Genomic DNA, 20,387 nt, shown 5'->3' with positions numbered 1-20,387 from the left:
GGCGCAGGGACTATGGGGGGGGGGGGGGGGGGGGGAGAGTGCAGACCAGAAGTGAAGCAAAGAGAAGGGTGAGGTAGATAAGCAGCACAAACACAGGCCTCGGCGGGCATGGAGCAGGGCGAGGAACCAAGATGGCAGCACAAACAGCCACTCGGGAGGGCTGCAGGGCGGAGGGAGACCCGGGAGTGCAGGGGCACAGCCACATGGCGTACACACACAGCTGGCGGGCCCTGGGGCCCGACCTCATGGCGAGAGCGGCGACCGTGGCCATTTGCGACAGCCCCCTAACGAACGGAAACCTCGGAGTGCGGGAGCGTATCCACCAGGTAAGTATGGGTGATCCCGCAGGACTGGGGGGTCGAAAACCCCCCACCAGGATTGTTATCTAGAACATATGGGGATTCAACAGCCTGGTGAAAAGATTCAGAGTCTTCACCCACCTAAGAAGCCTAAAAGCAGACATAACCTACCTACAAGAGATGCACCTGAGGGAGAAGGACCGACTGCTGGTAAGGAAGGGCTGGGTGGGACAAACATACCATTCATGCTACAGGACAAGTCTAAGGGGGTAGCAATATTAATTAGCAAGAGGACGAGATTTACGGGAACCAAGACAGTTACGGACCCAGGGGGATGGTACGTCATGGTCAGCGGTGTCCTGGAAGGGGAACTGGTCGTACTGGTAAATGTGTACACTCCCAACTGGGACGACAGAGAACTCATAAAGAAGACCATGGCAGAAATCCCCGACCTTGACACACACCGACTGATCATGGGGGGGTGACTTCAACTGTGTACAGGACCCACTGACCGACCGATAAAACCCCAGAGCAGGAAAAAGACTGGCATGGCCAGGGAACTAGGAGCATTTATAGAGCAGATGGGGGCGGTGGACCCACGGAGGTTCCTGCACCCGGGAGAGAGAAGGAATTTTCATGCTTCTCAAAAGTACACAAGGTATACACCCGTATTGACTTCATTGCAGTGGGGAAATCGGTGCTTCCAGGGATCACGGGAACGGATCACGATCGTTATCTCTGACCACGCTCCACACTATATGGATGTGAGGTTGGAGTCAGGCCGGGCCCAGGGCCCCACGTGGAGGCTGGACACGGACCTCCTGGCCGACAAGGCCTTCTGTCAAAAAACATCGCGGGCCATAGGCGACTACGTTAGCAACAACCAAAACGGGGAAGTCTCACACTCCAAGTTCTGGGAGGCACTAAAGGCCATGATTAGAGGAGAGATCATAGCCTACAAGGCAAGCAGAGATAGGGAAGAGAGGGTGGCCAGGCAACAACTGGTGGACTCCATCTTGGAAGTCGACAGAAAATACTCCGAGGCCCCGACGGTAGAGCTGCTGGCGGAGATAAAAAAGCTGCAAATGGACTTTAACCTGCTATCTACTAGGAAAGCAGTGTACCAACTCCGCCAGACATGGGAGACCTCTACGAACACGGAGACAAGGCTGGCTGCCTATTGGCTCACCAGCTGAGAAAGCAGGCAGCCACAAGGGAAATAGCGCAGGTGAAGGATAGCAGAGGCAGACTGGTAACAGAACCAAAGGTCAACCGGGCATTTGAGACCTTCTACCGGGCACTGTACACCTCCAAGCCCCCCAACGGGGGCGCGGGATGAAACAGTTCCTAGACGAACTGGAACTACCAGTTGTGGGGGAAGACAGACGGGGGGAGCTGGAAGCACCAATAGATTTGGGAGAAATCATGGAGAGCATCAGCTCCATGCAGGCGGGAAAGGCGCTGGGACCCGACGGGTTCCCGGAGGACTTTTACAAAACATTCGCACCAGTCCTGGCCCCACACTTCAGGGACATGTTCGCGGACTCACTGGCAAGGGGCACCCTGCCCCCCACGCTAGCGCAGGCCACAATTCACTGATACCCAAAACAGATAAAGATCTGATAGAATGTGGATCACACAGACCCATTTCACTGCTGAACATGGATTTGAAAATACTCGCAAAGGTCCTGGCCAAAAGGCTGGAGGGCTGTGTACCAGAGGTGGTCGCAGAGGACCAAACGGGCTTTGTCAAGGGTAGGCGGCTCACAGCGAACATCAGGCAGCTGCTGAACATAATAATGACCTTCCTCCAGGAAGAGAACACCAGAGGTAAACGTCTCCCTGGACGCAGAAAAGGCCTTCAACAGAGTCGAATGGAACTCCTCGAGGTACTGGAACTGTTTGAGCTAGGAGCTGAGTTCACCACCTGGGTGAGGCTGCTGTACAACGCTCCCAAAGCGAACATCCGAACGAACACCACCAGCTCTGAATACTTCCAGTTGCAGAGAGGAAAAGGACAGGGCTGCCCCCTGTCCCCACTCTTGTTCACGCTAGCGATTGAACCCCTGGCGATAGCCCTGCGGGATGCAAAAAGCTGGAAGGGAATCCGGAGAGGAGACAGAGAGCACAGAATATCACTCCATGCAGATGACCTGCTCCTCTATGTCTCGAAGCCACAGGAAGGACTGAAGGCAATACTGCAAATACTGAAAGAGTTTGGAATCTTCTCGGGCTACAAACCTAACCTGGGCAAAAGTGAGGCATTCCCAGTGAACCCAAAAGGGGGAGGGAGAGAGCTGGAGGGGCTCCCATTCAAAACAGCCCAGAACAATTCCGCTACCTGGGGATCCAGATAGCCAGAGACACAGATCCACAAGTGGAACCTGACCAGCCTGGTGGAGGAAGTAAGAAGAGACCTTCAAAGGTGGGGCTCAGTCCCACTCTCTCTGGCGGGGAGAGTGCAGACGATCAAGATGAACGTACTGCCAAGGTTCCTCAAACGTAGACAGTCTAATCATGGCATTTGGTGGGTGGGTGGGTGGGGGGGGGTGGGGGGGGGGGGGGGGAGGGGGGGGGGGGGGAGAAGAACCCGAGAATTCCCAAACAGACACTTTGAGACTGCAAAGAAGGAAAATCAAAGGGGCTTGGCCTTACCAAACCTACAGTACTACCACTGGCCAGCAACGGCAATAAGAGTGGGGGGATGGGTACAGGAACCCGACACAGATTGGGTACAAATGGAGGAGGCTTCCTGTAAAGGAATGACCCTCCAGGCCCTGGCCACACCAGCACTCCCATCCTCCTCAACATGATACACAACGAGTCCAGTGGTAGCGGCCATGCTGAGAACGTGGACCCAGCTGAGACAACACTTCGGGATAACCAAAATGTCCCCCATGGCTCCCATCTGCGGCAATCACAGATTCCCCCAGCCATGCTGAATACCACCTTCAAAAGATGGAGGTGGGACGGGTGCACATTGACGGTCAGGGCACAGACTAGCGACACTGGACGTACTGACGAGGAAGTGGAGGCTAGCAAAAGGACAGGAAATGAGCCACCTCCAAATAAAACACTTCCTCTGCAAAGAGACGGTAGGGTGCCCCGGGGCCCCAGGGGCACCAATACTAGAGGACCTGATAGGCACAAGCAATGAGAAGGGGGTCTATGTGGGAAAATATACGGACAGCTACTGGATAGAGCCCGGACTCCACTGGACGAGACCAGACAAAAATGGGAGGACGAACTGGGGACAGAGGTAGGATGGGGACTCTGGAACGAAGCACTGAGCAGGGTGAACTCCACCTCCTCTTGTGCAACCTGTGATATACATGTTGTTGATGTGCTTGTTGTTCTTGTTCTGTTTTTAAATTTATGTGTTATGGAAATTTTGATATTGTGTTGAAATTGCAATAAAAATACGTTTAAAAAAAAGAAATGCAGAAATCAAAGACTGCAAAAGAAACGAGGAACTATTGAACATTAAGAAGAATCAGTGAAAAGAATTAAAGCTCTAGGGAAGACATTAAAACAATAAGATGAAATGACTGACAGCAAACCCGGAGAATAAAAAGTTGCAAAAATTTATAAAACTAAGAATTGAGTTGGGAGAATAAAAGCTTGAAGGAGGGAAGCTTGGCAATGAGAAATTAACTGAAGAGGTCAAAGCATTGAAACTGACGGTAGAATCAGCAATTCAGAGAGAGAAAGAAACTGAGATTGTGTGCCAGAGTTAGACTGATGAATGGTCACATGAATGGAAAAGCTCAAGAACCAGTATGATAAAATGGTCGATGAAAATTCTGGAAAGAGAATAAACTTTATCGTATCACCTAAGTACCAGAAACAGAGTATTCCTTTATACGTGACAGACTGAGACTGTGAAAAAAAACTGACCGGACCATAACTGGCACTATACACAGTTAAAGCTGACCAATAAAAGTGTTTATGTTTAAACACACAACCAACAAGATCCCTTCGATGAACCATTAGTACTGCAACAATGAAAACCCATATTGTATCATAATATGAAACTTCGGTAGTGGATTAAGTTAGATCCCCGGAATTATTGTCTCTCAGACTGGAACCCTGTCATACCAAGTGGACATAGAGGAATGGATCGTTTGTAAACACGTGGATTACTTGAGGAGTAGAGAGATACTCCAGCAGTCAGTGTCGCCATCAAGTGAGGGGGGAGGGCGGGTCCAACCCCAGGGGGGCCTCCGATGTGGCCTGACCAGCTATCGGGGCCCACCGATCGGCAGGCCGGCGTCTCTGGCTGGGGACCTCCTTTCCTATGTGCTGGCCCTGTAGCTCTGTGCCAAGGTGCGCTGGGGCCGGCGCATTGAAGGCAGCCACTGCGCATGCACGGATCCCGCGGTGCCCAGTTCGCACCAGGATCGGCAGCTGGAGTTCCGCCCCTGTAGGGGCCAGAATTAGTCATTGGGTCAGCCCGTTCACGACAGCATTTACGATGGCGTGGGCACTCTGCCGCGGGAGTAGAGAATTCCACCCATGATCAACCTATTATAGACATAACTGATCTCTCTGTGGAAGCAAATCGTGAAGAATTGACTGTGCCAAAAGAGGTACCCCCCCATTATTGCAGGTCGTGTTAATGTCAATCCTGTGGAAGGATCTCAGACAACAGAATTACTGCTCTACAAGAAATAGAAAAAACCCTCAGAGACTCAATTTAGAATTGTCCAACTCATGTGTATCATTTTAGTTAGAATTTAGGACTGAGTAACTTAGTTATTGAAGATTGTATAAAGAAGTTAAAGGGAGAGGGGTGTGGTGGTTTATGATGATTGTCCCTTTAAGGGCAACACAGCAGAGTATAGATCACCTGGCTTGAGGACTCAATTGGGACTGAGAATGGGTAATCACCACAGGGGGTGCATTTCTACCCTATACAGGAGATGTGTAGGGAGCTTAGCGTAGCCGTGTGGCTGCTATTCTGCTGTACGGTTCTTCTTATTAATAAATCCTTTTGTGTTTCTAATAAACTCTGTGAAAGTGCATCATTACACTCTGTTAACTGGGTTAGGCTCAGGACTCCCATTTCATCTCAATGGTGGAGTCCTGAAGCTTGTGGTTAAATCCTTCCCCTGGTTTATACACCACAAGTTTAACATTGGTCAGAAGCTGAAACTGCTTTGCGTCAACAGCAAACATGTCCTCGACTGGATCCTCGACTTTCTGACCCATAGACCATAATCAGTAAGGATAAACAACAACACCTCCTTCACAATAATCCTCAACACCGGGGCACCGCAAGGCTGCGTACGTAACCCCCTACTATACTCCCTGTACACCCACGACTGCGTGGCAAAATTTGGTTCCAACTCCATCTACAAGTTTGCTGAAAACACGACCATAGTGGGCCAGATTTCGAATAACGACAAGTCAGAATACAGGAGGGAGATTGAGAGCCTAGTGGAGTGGTGCAACAACAATCTATCCCTCAATGCCAGCAAAACTAAAGAGCTGGTCATTGACTTCAGGAAGCAAAGTACTGTACACACCCCTGTCAGCATCAACGGGGCCGAGGTGGAGATGGTTAAGAGCTTCAAATTCCTAGGGATTCACATCACCAAAAATCTGTCCTCGTCCACCCACGTCGACGCTACCACCAAGAAACCACAACAGTGCCTATACTTCCTCAGGAAACTAAGCAAATTTGGCATGTCCATATTAACTCTTACCAACTTTTACAGATGCATCATAGAAAGCATCCCATCTGGCTGCATCACAGCCTGGTATGGCAACTGCTCGACCCAGGACCGCAAGAAACTTCAGAGAGTCGCAAACACAACGCAGTCCATCACGCAAATCTGCCTCCCATCCATTGACTCCATCTGCACCGCCCACTGCTTTGGGAAAGCGGGCAGCATAATCAAAGACCCCTCCCACCCGGCTTACTCACTGTTCCAACTTTTTCCATCAGGCAGGAGATACAAAAGTCTGAGAACACGCACAAACAGACTCAAAAACAGTTCCTTCCCCGCTGTTACCAGACTCCTAAACGGCCCTCTTAAGGACTGACCTGATTAATACTGCACTCCTGTATGCTTCACCTGATGCCGATGTCCATGTATTTATATTGTGTACCTTGTGTTGCCCTATTATGCATTTTATTTTAATATTAGTTTATTTTCATGTACTTAATGATCTGTTAGGGCTGCTCGCAGAAAAATACTTTTCACTGTACCTCGGTACACGTGACAATAAACCAATCCATGCATACAGTGCGATGCACTAGTTCCTGCTGAAGGAAGGAGCATTTCAAATCAGGGGGAAACTGTTTTGGCATTCCTTTGTGGTGTATTACTTTCTAAAATGCCAAAATGGAGAGAGTTGTGGAAAAAGAAAGTTGCAATGCATAATCATCATTTTTTTAATGATATGACACTAAAATGAAGCCAATGCCTTTGCTACATGCAATGTTTCTGTCTTGTATCAATTGAGAACACAAGTGGGTAATAATCTGCAGAATTGCTGTATTGTATACAGTGTTTGAATTCTTTAAGCGGATTAAAGACACGAGGAACTGAATTGGATTTTGTTGGAGCACTTCACATAATAGAATAGTCTTAACCTTGACAAAACAATAATATCCAATCTCCAATGTCAATTGTTATATTTCCCTTCCTAGCCTGTTAAAGAGTTGAGAAGATTTGTGCAGAGCAATATTAGAAGCGGTTTTTAGGATTATTATAGCACTAAGTTTTCTTATATGCTTTCAAACATGTATTATAATGTATTGCCCTGAGTTGGACTGAGCATGCAAACAAGGAGAGCCCTGAATTCCATCATCAGTCTAGGCTGTGTTATCCAATCTCAGCTCATAGTGCCATTATAATTAATTAGGTTGGGGAACATTTAATGTAGTGTCAACGGTACTCTTGTCACCGGGTCATAATGTTCCAGGTTTAAGTTCTACTCCAGGGCCTGAATGCAGTACTAAAGCAGTATTGCACTGTCAAAGGTTCTTTCTTTCGGTTAAGATGTTCAACTTGTTTGGATGAATGTGAAAGACCCCATGGCATTTTTTTCGAAGTATCGCAGGAGACGCATTCCCAGTCCTTTGAGATGTCCAGTTATCTGTGAAAATTGCAATAAAAATGACATTTTTGGGTATCATTGGGACCAGTTATGGTACAGAAGACACCATTTCAAAAGGGATGGGTTGCACCTCAACAGGATGGGATCAATATCCTCATGGGCAGGTTTACTAGATTGATTGGGGGGGGGGCGTTTAAACTAAATTCTCAGGGCGATGGGCACCAACATATAGAAGTAGAAAAGAGGAATAAGGTGCTTAAAGTTAGAATACCAGATAGTGCTCAGGAAGGGAATAGTTCAATGTTAGGTAGCAACAGATTCAGAGGAAATAGTAAGTTATCAGCCAGAATTCTCTGGCTGTTTGCTGGTGACGGGATTCTCTGGTCCCGCTGGCACCCACCCCCATCTGTGGATGACTTCAATGGGAATTGCCAGGAACAGAGAATCCCGCTACCAGCGAATGGTATGCCACCTCCCGCCGCCGAGAAACACGTGGCTGGGAGGCCGGACAATTCCGTCTGTTAAGTGGGATTGGAGTACAGGAGAAAGTATGAAGTACAAAGAAATACTGATGTGCATGTATGTGAATGTGTGAACTGTGGTAAATAAGATTACAGTTACAGGATCAGATTGCCATGGGGAAATATGGCGTTGTGGCGATAACAGAGACCTAGCTGAGAAAAGGGCAGGCCTGGGAATTAAATATACTGGATACAAGAGATGATATTCTCCTAACTCATCCACAAAGGGTTTGGTTGTGGGTGGGGAGGTGTGGAGAATCTAGTCTTCCTGCTGGCAGGTGGCGTGAATATCATTTACATTCATTTGCATTACATTTTTTTTTTAATATAATTTTTATTGGAATTTTTTACAGAAAATATAAAACATAACGACAAACAATGAAATGCAACAAAATAACCCATAATAACTGTAACACCCCCAGACCGTATCGACGCATGTATCACATCCCCCCACCCCCCCAACCCCAATGAACAACAAAAGAACTTAAAAATAAATTAAAATTAAATAAACAAACATAGTCATTGTCCGCCCCCCTCCCCCTTTCCCCTCCCCTCTCCCCTCCCCCCCCCCCCCCCCCCCGGGTTGCTGCTGCTACTGTCCCTGTACCCTATCGTTGAGCCAGAAAGTCGAGAAAAGGTTGCCACCGCCTAAAGAACCCTTGTACCGACCCTCTCAGGGCGAATTTGACCTTCTCTAGCTTAATGAAACCCGCCATGTCATTGATCCAGGTCTCCACGCTTGGGGGCCTCGCATCCTTCCATTGTAGCAAGATCCTTCGCCGGGCTACTAGGGACGCAAAGGCCAGCACACCGGCCTCTTTCGCCTCCTGCACTCCCGGCTCTACCCCAACCCCAAAGATCGCGAGTCCCCATCCTGGCTTGACCCTGGATCCCACCACCCTCGACACCGTCCTCGCCACCCCCTTCCAGAACTCCTCCAGTGCCGGGCATGCCCAGAACATATGGGCATGGTTCGCTGGACTCCCCGAGCACCTGACACACCTGTCTTCACCCCCAAAGAACCTACTCATCCTCATCCCAGTCATGTGGGCCCAGTGCAGCACCTTGAATTGGATGAGGCTAAGCCGCGCACACGAGGAGGAAGAATTAACCCTCTCCAGAGCATCAGCCCATGTCCCGTCTTCGATCTGTTCCCCCAGTTCCCCCTCCCACTTAGCTTTCAGTTCCTCTACTGACGCTTCCTCCGCCTCCTGCATAACCTTGTAGATATCAGATATCTTCCCCTCTCCGACCCAGACCCCCGAAAGCACCCTGTCGCTCACCCCCCTCGCGGGAAACGAAGGGAATCCCTCCACCTGCCGCCTAGCAAATGCCTTTACCTGCAGATACCTGAACATGTTCCCCGGGGGGAGCCCGAATTTCTCCTCCAACTCTCCCAGGCTCGCAAACCTCCCATCAATAAACAGGTCCCTCAGCTGTCTGATGCCCGCTCTGTGCCAACCCTGCAATCCCCCATCAATGTTCCCCGGGACGAACCTATGGTTCCCCCTTAACGGAGCCTCCATCGAGCCCCCCACTTCTCCCCTATGTCGCCTCCACTGCCCCCAAATCTTGAGGGTAGCCACCACCACCGGACTCGTGGTATACTTTGTAGGAGGGAGCGGCCACGGCGCCGTTACCAGGGCCCCCAGGCTTCACAGGACACCCTCTCCATCCGTTTCCATGCTGCCCCCTCCCCCTCCATTACCCACTTGCGCACCATCGACACATTGGCCGCCCAATAATACCCCGAGAGATTGTGTAACGCCAGCCCCCCCCATCTCTACCCCGCTCCAAGAAGACCCTCTTCACCCTCGGGGTCCCATGCGCCCAAACAAAGCTCATGATGCTGCTAGTCACCCTTCTAAAAAAGGCCCTAGGGATAAAGATGGGCAAACACTGAAAAAGGAACAAGAACCTCGGGAGAACCGTCATTTTAACGGACTGCACTCTACCCGCCAACGATAGCGGCACCATGTCCCACCTTTTAAATTCCTCCTCCATCTGCTCCACCAGCCTGGTAAAATTAAGCTTATGGAGAGTCCCCCAACTCTTGGCCACCTGCACCCCCAGGTATCTGAAACTCTTCACTGCCCTCTTAAATGGGAGTCTCCCAATTCCCTCCTCCTGATCACCCAGGTGTACTACAAATACCTCACTCTTGCCTAAATTTAACTTATAGCCCGAGAAGCCCCCAAATTCCGCTAACAGCTCCATCACCCCCGGCATTCCCCCTTCTGGATCCGCCACATACAACAGCAGGTCGTCCGCATACAGCGATACACGATGTTCCTCTCCACCCCGCACCAGACCCCTCCATCTCCCTGACTCCCTCAACGCCATAGCCAAAGGTTCAATCGCCAGTGCAAAGAGCAAGGGGGACAGGGGGCACCCCTGCCTGGTCCCACGGCCGAGCATAAAGTACTCCGATCTCCTTCCATTGGTAACTACACTTGCCATCGGAGCCGCGTAGAGCAGCCTCACCCATTTGATGAATCCCTCCCCGAATCCGAACCGCTCCAGCACCTCCCACAGGTACCCCCACTCAACTCTATCAAACGCTTTCTCCGCATCCAGTGCCACCACTATCTCCGCCTCCCCCTCCACTGCCAGCATCATAATAACATTTAGCAGTCTCCGCACATTCGTGTTGAGCTGCCGTCCCTTGACAAATCCTGTCTGATCCTCTTGCATCACCCCTGGCACACAGTCCTCCATCTTCATTTGCATTACATGAATGTTCATAAAACACCTGCCTGCTGACTTCCCGTCAGACCTTCCAATCTTGTGTCGTATAAGCGGGAAATTGTGTCAACATGAAACCTGATTGGTAAAGAGTGACATGTCAAAGACTGCCCTCAGAGACTTCGGGCAGACTGGTTTCTGCCTACCATCTCCATGCTGAGCTGGTCTTCATTGTCAACGCTGTGTTGCTGGATCCATGGACTTTACTCTGTCACCACTTCAGTTCAGTATTGCACCTGGTGCTGTGGAGTACTGGGGTCTCCATCCCCGCTGGTGTGTAGCACCAGCGTACGTTCTGTGGAACTCATGCAGCCACCACAGTAAAGGTCCAAAGTTTGATTGGGGTGGAGTGTGAAGTGAGGAAGGGTAGGTGGGTAGGGAAGGGAGGGCTGTTGTTAGGATTGTGTGTGGTCTGACAAAGTCAACAGGGGCAATGTGTATAGAAGGCTGTGCTAGGACAGGGGGGAAGGCAAGGATTCACAATGATAGGCAGAGGAGAAAGGAGGTGGATGAGGATGATGAATAATGGAAGGCAGAAGGAGAGAAACTGTATTTTGACAAGGCTGCATGAAAAGCTCACAAAGGAGGGGGTCAAAGGGATACCACATTGTTTACTGTAAGGGGATGGGTGAAGATTCCAGTTGTGGTGGGTCGAGGTCCAAGTGGGGCATGGGCGCCTCGCAGGTGATGGGCTCAGGGGGAAGGTGGCTGACCTGAGGAACAGACTTCCTCTTGAAGCTTCGAACCTTTTTCCTCTGGGTTGCTGACATCCTGCATGGTCGGTGAAGACAGGTGGGCTGGACAGAGAGATCGAGTGTGCAGAAATTATGCTGCTGAAGCGACCCGCCGCCACACTCACTGTCAAAGTGTTCAGGAAAGGTGGGAAATGAAGGAAAGGAGGAGGGGGTGGCAGCATTGTTTATGGATAACATTCTACTGCTGTTAACAGAGGATGTCCCAGAGGGTCAGGGACAGGTTCTCTTTTGCTGGAGATGAGGAACAAGAAAGGTGCAATTACACTGCTTGGTGGAGTCAATCGGCCACCAATCAGTGGGGAAGATGTAGAAGAACAAATCAGCAAGGAAAATATAGAAAGATTCAAGAATTATAGAGTAGCTCCAATGGAAGACTTTAATTATCTGAATTGAGAACAAGAGTGCGCAGATTTAATGTAATTGGCAAAAGAAGTGATAGCGACATGAGAAAAAACATTTTCACGCAGCAAAGAATATTCTGTCTCAAAGTGTGGTGGAGGCAGGGTCGATCGAAGCTTTCAAGAGTGAATTGGATTGTTATTTGAAAAGGAATAATGTGCAGGGTATTGGGGAGAACAAAACAGAGCAGCACAAGGTAAGTCACCGCTACAGAGATACAGTGCAGATATAACAGATAGAATGGGAGGGTGCCCCGGTCAGAAGGAGGCTTCTGATGCAGGTGCCTCGCCAATCTTCCCACCCGAGATTTAGGATTTTAAATGTTTCCATTCCCACTCCCCACCGCTGCCCCCTGGATCTATCCAGCCCCCGCCTGCATAAACATTGAGGCCAGGTGGGAAAAGACCCTTAAGTGGTTATTATTTTGCCCTACTGAAAAAATCAGGTCCAGGTTGGGGTGAGTGGGATGGGAGCCCAGAGGGAATCTCATTCCAACCCCACCAACCTCAAAATCCGCCGGGGTGGGAGAGAGCAAAATTCAGGCCCATGTGGTATTTTAAATCATTAGTCTGGATTTCATTATAGCAAAAGTTCAATTATTTAATTCATGCCAATTAAAGTCATGAATTTCACAAAACTTTACTTACTTCTGACTGGGGGATGGTATGTAGAGGGAACACTGCTTTTCCTCATTTATATTAATAACCTAAATCTGGGTGTGTAGGCACGATTTCAAAATTTGAAGATTCTGGTCTGTACTCGATGGAGTTTACAACGATGAGGGGGGATCTCATTGATTTTGTTTCATTCATTTACGGGTGTGGGCAGCACTGGTTAGGCCAGCATTTATTCCCATCCCTACTTCATACAATCATACAATTTATAGTGCAAAAGGAGGCCATTCAGCCCATCGAGTCTGCACCGGCCCTTAGAAAGAACACTCTACCCAAGCCCACACCTCCAACCTATCCCATAACCCAGTAACCCCACCCAACCTAGTTGCCCTTCAGAAGGGGCGGTGAGCTGCCTTCTTGAACCACTGAAGTCCCTGAGGTGTAGGTACACCCATTGTACGGTTCGGGAGGAAGTTCCAGGATTTTGTCCCAGTGACAGTGAAGGAACGCCGATATAGTTTCAAGTCAGGGTGGTGAGTGACTTGGAGGGGAACCTCCAGGTGTTGGGCTTCCCAGGTATCTGATGCTCATGTCCTTCTAGATGGTAGTGGTTGTGGGTTTCGAAGGTGATTGAAACTTACAGAATACTGAGGCCTGGATAGAGTGAATGAGGAGAGAATGTTTCCACTAGTAGGAGAAACTGGAACCTGAGGGCTTTGAAGGGGCGATCCTTTAAAACAGAGATGATGAGGAATTTCAGCCAGAGGATGGTGAATCTATGGTACTCATTGCTGCAGAAGGCTGTGGAAGTCAAATCACTGAGTGTCTTTAAGACAGAGATAGGTAGGTTCTTGATTAATAAGGGGATCAGGATTAATGGGGAGAAGGCAGGAGAATGGGGATGAGATAATATCAGCCATGATTGAATGGCGGAGCAGACTCGATCGGCCGAATGGTCTAATTCTGCATCTATGTCTTATAATGCGAGACTTGGAGATATAATGAACTGTGAGGAAGAGCACAGTAAGAAGTCTTACAATACCAGGTTAAAGTCCAACAGGTTTGTTTCAAATCACTAGCTTTCGGAGCACTGCTCCTTCCTCAGGTGAATGTAGAGGTAGTTCCAGAAACATATATATATATATATATAGACAAAGTCAAAGATGCAGACGATACTTTGAATGCGAGCATTTGCAGGTAATCTGTAGCCATTTCGGGATCTTGTCTGCTTTCTTGCATCTTTGTAGAAACTTAACGTCAGTGTCGATATGCGCGATCTTCTTGGAGATTCTCTCCACTTTGAGCCAGCAGTTTGCAGTGTCGACGGTAGCCATGATGTGGAGATGGGTGAGGAACATAGAACATAGAACATACAGTGCAGGAGGCCATTCGGCCCATTGAGTCTGCACCAACCTACTTGAGCCCTCACTTCCACCCTATCCCAGTAACCCAATAATCCCTCCTAACCTTTTTTGGACGCTAAGGGCAATTTAGCGCCTAACCTGCACGTCTTTGGACTGTGGAAGGAAACCGGAGCACCGGGAGGAAACCCACGCAGACACGGGGAGAACGTGCAGACTCCGCATAGATGGTGACCCAAGCCGGGAATCGAACCTGTGAGATACAGGGCGTGATTCTCTAGCCTCGTGTTTCTCAGTGACGGGAGGCGGCGCTTGCTTGCAGCAGGATTCTCTGGTCCAGCCGCTGCCAATGAGAATTCCCATTGAAAGCACCCCACATCGCTGGGAAACCCAGGGCAGGGAATGGGCTTCCGGCGGGGCCAGAGAATCTCAACAACATGAACAGCCGCAGAATCCCATCCGGTGGCCCAGAACCTAATATCAAACCCTAGGATAAAAGCAAATTACTGCGGATGCTGGTATCTTAAACAAAAACAGAAAATGCTGGAAAATCTCAGCAGGTCTGACAGCATCTGTGGAGAGAGAACGTAGCTAACGTTTTGAGTCCGGATGACTCTTCATCCTTGGGTCTGGACTCACACCTAAAGAATAATCATTGGGAGAGGTATGCACGATTACAACTGTACTGCTTCCTCTGGCTGTGCCTTTAGAAAAGGAGTGGAGGAAACAAGAACTAAACAGTAGCATTTTCTGGCTTTCACTTCTTCTTTGTGGTTTAGACGTCAAATCAATTTTTCGGAGTCAACAAGATTGGAAAATGACACGGTATCCATGCATTTGAAAAGTACAGAATGCGATCCATCAGGGGAATTCCTGCACTAAACTGTTTCCCCTTTTTGTTTCTTGTTTCAGGGTGTAAAGGAGCATAAGTGTGGAATCTGTGGACGTGAGTTTACATTGCTGGCAAACATGAAGCGCCACGTCCTGATTCACACCAACATTCGTGCCTATCAGTGCCATCTTTGCTTCAAAAGTTTTGTGCAGAAGCAAACATTGAAGGCACACATGATCGTCCACTCTGACATCAAACCTTTCAAATGCAAGGTTCGTATTAATTAGTTGTGCAGGCTAACAGGCGGTTCCCTCCAAATGATGCACTCACTGTAATTATGTCATGGCAGTAATCTGATAGCAATAATCCAGTTTCAAGTTGCACACAGAACTTTAATGATTAGATTTGATTGTCAAACATTTTACACAAGGCCCAACAGCACAGAAATGACATAATTAAATCTCAATAGGACTAGTGTAACAGACTAATGGTGACCAAGGAAATGGAATGTTATCACATATAGTTTACACAACATGATATGACTTACTACACGAGGCAGGGTCATGAAATTAAATTGTCAACGTTAGATGTGCCATAAGTGAGGGAAATTTGAAACAAAAAACAATAAAATGACAGAAAGGTGGTTTCTCTTTGGGAACGTTAATCTGAAGTATCCAGGAATGTTGTTGTCTAGGTTTGATTTCAGTCTCTTGTTATAGGAAGGATGGATGGAAGGATTAGAACCAGAGACATGCACCAGAACTGGAAGACATGGGCACAAAATTGAACTGGGTAGCACCTGTGGATTGAGTGTTAGGGGTGCCACTCGAATACCAAAATGGCATCCAATGCATGTATGCCATGGGTTGCATTGGATGCCATTTTGGTCAGATCATTAGTTTGTCAGAAACATAGAAGATAGGAGCCGGTGGTGGCTATTTGACCCTGCAAGTCTGCTCCGCCATTCGTCACGATCATGGCTGATTGTCCAACTCAATTGACTAATCCTGCTTTCTCCCCATAACCCTTGGTCCCATTCACCTCAAGGTCCATATCTAGCCGCCTCTTGAATGTACAAAATGTCTTAGCCTCAACTACTTCCTGTGGCAATGAATTCCACAAGCTCACCACTCTTTAGATGAAGAAATGTCCATCACCAAGAGTGGCTGGGTACTACCTCCACAGACCGAGCTGGCCGAATCCTAAAGAACATAGCTGCCGGATTGGGACTGCAGAACTTGGCGAGGGAACCAACAAGAGGGAAAAACATACTCATCCTCACCACCCTGCCTGCTGAAGGTGCATTTGCCCATGACAATATGGGTAGAAGTGACCACTGCACAGTCTTTGTGGAGACGAAGACTCGGTTTCACATTGAGGACACCCTCCATCATGTTGTGTGGCTAAATATGGATTAACTTCAAACAGATCTAGCAACTCAAGATTGGGCATCCATGAGGCGCTGTAGGCCATCATCAGCAGCAGAATTGTACTCAACCACAATCGGAAACCTCATGGCCCTACCAATACCACCAAGTGAGGGGATCAGCCCTGGTTCAATGAAGAGTGCAGGAGAGCATGCCAGGAGGAATACCAGGCATACCAAAAAATGAGGGGCGCGATTCTCCCAGAGGGGGAGAAATCGTAAGGCTGGCGTCAAATCCGGGCGGGTTTGACGCCAGCCTTCCCCTCCCCGACCGGGAACCGATTCTGGTCCCCGGTCAGGGCTAGCATGCCGCCGCCGTAAACTCCGGCATCGCGGGCTTAACAAATTTCGTTAAGCCCGCTTGCCAGAGTTTGCGCCGGCTGACGCGTCACATGATGTCAGCCGCGCATGCGCGGATTGGAAGACTCCAACCCACGCATGCGCGGATGACGTCATCGCGCATTTGCGCGAAACCCGCGCATGCGCGGGCCGGGATGCCCCTCAGCCGCCCCGCGATGTGATACAGCGGGGCGGCAGAAGGACAAAGAGTGCGCGGGTATCGGACCCGCTGCCCGCGATCGGTGCCCACCGATCGCGGGCCCATGGCACCCTTGGCACGGCCGTGGTACTGCCGTGCCAATCGGTGCCATGGTTTTAAAAATCGGCACTTTACGGCCGTTTTTACGAACGGCCAGACCAGGTGTGTTTGCCGTTCGTAAAAACAGCCGTAAAGGGCTTGGAACTCGGCCCATCGGCCAGCTGAGAATCGCTGCTGGCCGTAAAACAACGGCGGCAGCGATTCGTATCGGGAGTCGGGCGTGGGGGGGGGGGGGAGAATAGCGGGAGGGCGTCAGACTAGCGTGGCCGTAAAAATTTACGACCCCCGCTATTCTCCGCACCGTCGTGAGTGCGGAGAATTGCGCCCGAGGTGTCAATCTGGTGAAGCTATAACACAAGACAACTTGTGTGTCAAACAGCATAAGCAGCAAATAATAGACAAAGCTATGCGATTCCACAATGAACGCATCAGATCGAAGCTCTGCAGTCCTGCCACATCCAGCTGTGAATGGTGGTGGACAATTAACAACTCACTGGAGGAGGAGGCTCCACAAATATCCCCATCCTTAATGAGGAGCCCAGCACATCTGTAGAAAAGATAAGGCTGAAGCTTTTGCAACAATCTTCAGCCAGAAGTGCCAAGTGGATGATCCCTAACCAAGCTGTTCCAGAACAGCTACTACACTGGCATCTACCCGACAATGTGTAAAATTGCTCAGGTGTGTCCTGTACACAAGAAACAGAATAAATCCAACCCAGCCAATTACCGCCCTATCGGTCTACTCTCCATCATCAGCAAAGTGATGGAAGGAATCATCAACAGTGCTATCAAGTGGCATGTACTCAGCAATAACCTGCTCACAGTCATTCAGTTAGCGGTCTGCCAGGCTCATTTAGCTCCTGACCTCATTACAGCCTGGGTTAAAACGTGGGCAAAAGAGCTGAATGCCAGTGGTGAGGTAAGAGCGACTGCCCTTGACATCAATACAGCATTGGACCGAGTATGGCATCAAGGTGCCCGAGCTAACCTGGAGTCAATGGGAATCAGGGGAAAATCTCTCTGCTGGATGGAGTCAAACCTAGCACGAAGGATGATGGTTGTGGTGGTTGGAGTTCAAGCATCTCAGCTCCAGTGCATCACTGCAGGAGTTCCTCAGGGTTGTGTCTTAGGCCCAACTATCTTCAGCTGCTTCATCAATGACGTCCCTTCCATCAGAAACTCGGAAATAGAGATGTTCGCAGATGACGGCACAATGTTCAGCACCATTTGCGACTCCTCAGATAATGAAGCAGTCCATGTCCAAATGCATCAAGATCTGGACAATATCCAGGCTTTGGCTGACAAGTGGCAAGTTACATTTGCAACACACAAGTACCAGGCAATGACCATCTCCTACAAGAGAGGATAGGGGCTGGTTTAGCACAGTGGGCTAAGACAGCTGGCTTGTAATGCAGAACAAGACCAGCAGTGTGGGTTCAATTCCCGTACCGGCCTCCCCGAACAGGCTCCGGAATGTGGCAACTAGGGTATTTTCACAGTAACTTCATTGAAGCCTACTTGTGACAATAAGTGATTATTATTATTATTATTATTGCCTTTGCCCCTTGACATTCAACAGGATTTGCATTTCTGAATACCCCACAATCAACATCCAGGGGGTTAGCATTGATCAGAAACTGAACTAGCCATATTAATACTGTGGCTACCAGGGCAGGTCAAAGGCTAGGAATCCTACTGTGAGTAACTCACCTCCTGACCCCTCAAAACCTGTCCACCATCTACAAGGCACAAGTCAGAACCATAATGGAATACTCTCCACTTGCCTGGATAAGAGCAGCTCCAGCAACACTCAAGAAGCTCGACTCCATCCACGACAAAGCAGCCCACTTGATTGCTCCCCCTTACACAAACATTCAAACCCTCCACTACTGACGAACACTGGCAGCCCTGTGTACCATCCACAAGCTGCACCAAGGTTCCTTAGACAGCACCTTCCAAACCCACGGCCACTACCATCTAGAAGGACAAGAGCAGCAGATACCTGGGAATATCACCACCTGGAGGTTCTCCTCCAAGTCACTCACCACCATGACTTGGAATATTTTGCTGTTCCTTCACTGACCCTGGGGCAAAACCCTGGAACTCCCTCCCTAACAGCACAGTGGGTGTGTCTACACCTCAGGGACTGCAGAGGTTCAAGAAGGCAGCTCACCACCACATTCTGAAAGGAAACTAGGGATGGACAATAAATGCTGGCCTAACCAGTGGCACCCAAATCCCATCAATTAGTATTAAAAAGGTTCACCGTGCATATATGTGAAAGTGCAAAGTGTGCTAAATAAAGGTGGTGAGCTGCCGTTGCAATAGAAAGGTGGAAATGTGATGCTGGTTCAAAAAAGGGCAAGTCTAGATTTTTAAATATTCCAGGAGAGAAGGTGTTCAGGAAAGGTAGAGAGGGAAAGGAAGGAGGAAGGGTGGTAGTACTGATTTAGGGTAACATTACAGTGCTGGAGAGAGCAGATGTCCTAGAGGGGACAAGAACAGAATTTAGTTGGTTGGAACTAAAAAACAATAGAGGTATCATTAGATTGCAGGGTGTACTTTATAGACCATCAGCTAGTGGGAAAAATATAGAGGGCCAAATTTGCAAATAAATTGCAGAGAGGTGCGAGAATGATAGAATACCAATTATCCTTAAATAGACTGGGAAAATAATAGCGTAAAAGAGAGGAACAGGTGTTATTAGAGAGTGTTCAGGAGGATTTTCTACATCGGTATGTTTCCAGTCTAGAAGGCATTGTTGCATTTGATTCTGAGATAGGTCAAGTTAATTGGGTATCAGTAGGGTACCAATCAGTTAACAGTGCCCAAAGCATTAATAATGTTTAGGTTGACTATGGAAAAGGGAAAGGATGAATCCAGAGAAAAAATAATTAATTAGGGGAGGGTCAACATCAATAGGGTTATAATAAACCAGGCGCTGGTAAATTGGAACCAAGGATTGTCAGCAAAAACCATATCCAAACAATGGGCGACCTTTAAAGAGGAGAAGGTTCAGGTACATACATTAGAACATTACAGCGCAGTGCAGGACCTTCGGCCCTCAATGTTGCGCCGACTTGTGAAACCAATCTAAAGCCCATCTACACTATTCCCTTATCATCCATATGTTTATCCAATGACCATTTAAATGCCCTTAATGTTGGCGAGTCCACTACTGTTGCAGGCAGGGCATTCCACGCCCCTACTACTCTCTGAGTAAAGAACCTACCTCTGACATCTGTCTTATATCAAGAGATTGACATCCAACATAATAAGGAATTGAATCTGTTGATTATTCTTTTGTCTACTATATACGTACTGTATACGCTCCTTTGGCCGCAGAGAAATACTTTTCACTGTACTTTGGTACATGTGACAATAAATATCAATCAGAATCAGAAAGTCTTTGATAGGCATGGCATACAAATAGTAAAAGGGTGGGGAAATGAGGAGTGGGGCTGATTAGGGACTTGAAAGAGGATTTACATATGGAAGCATGGCTGAGGTACTAAACTAACAGGTTGCATCTGTCTTTACCGAGAAAGAAGGTGTGCCCAAATCATAGTGAAAAAGGAGGTATTTGGATGAACTATTAGATAGGCTGGCGTTACTTAATGTTAATTAGTCACCAGGAGTGGGATGAGATGCAGCCAAGGATACTGAGGGAAGTAGAGGTGGAAATCGTGTGGGTTGCATTGGGGGGTCGAGAAATCGGGGCGCCATTTGAAAACAAAAAGAGTGCCGTTCGATAGTGGGGTTGTTCCCG

At 48.6% G+C, this 20,387-nt stretch overlaps 1 protein-coding gene across 1 annotated transcript in view; it reads left to right on the top strand.

The window, feature by feature from the left end:
- The window catches only part of znf366 (zinc finger protein 366), a 64,039-nt gene that overhangs the window by 29,601 nt on the left and 14,051 nt on the right, over nt 1-20,387 (top strand). Inside the window, 1 exon segment of the mRNA XM_038805430.1 lies at nt 14,675-14,866. Within this exon segment, the coding sequence (XP_038661358.1) occupies nt 14,675-14,866 (192 nt within the window).

This window comes from Scyliorhinus canicula, chromosome 8 (genome assembly GCF_902713615.1).
Source record: "Scyliorhinus canicula chromosome 8, sScyCan1.1, whole genome shotgun sequence".
Taxonomy (NCBI): domain Eukaryota; kingdom Metazoa; phylum Chordata; class Chondrichthyes; order Carcharhiniformes; family Scyliorhinidae; genus Scyliorhinus; species Scyliorhinus canicula.
The sequence above is the reverse complement of the archived record's forward strand: the minus strand, read 5'-3'. Positions and strand labels throughout refer to the sequence as shown.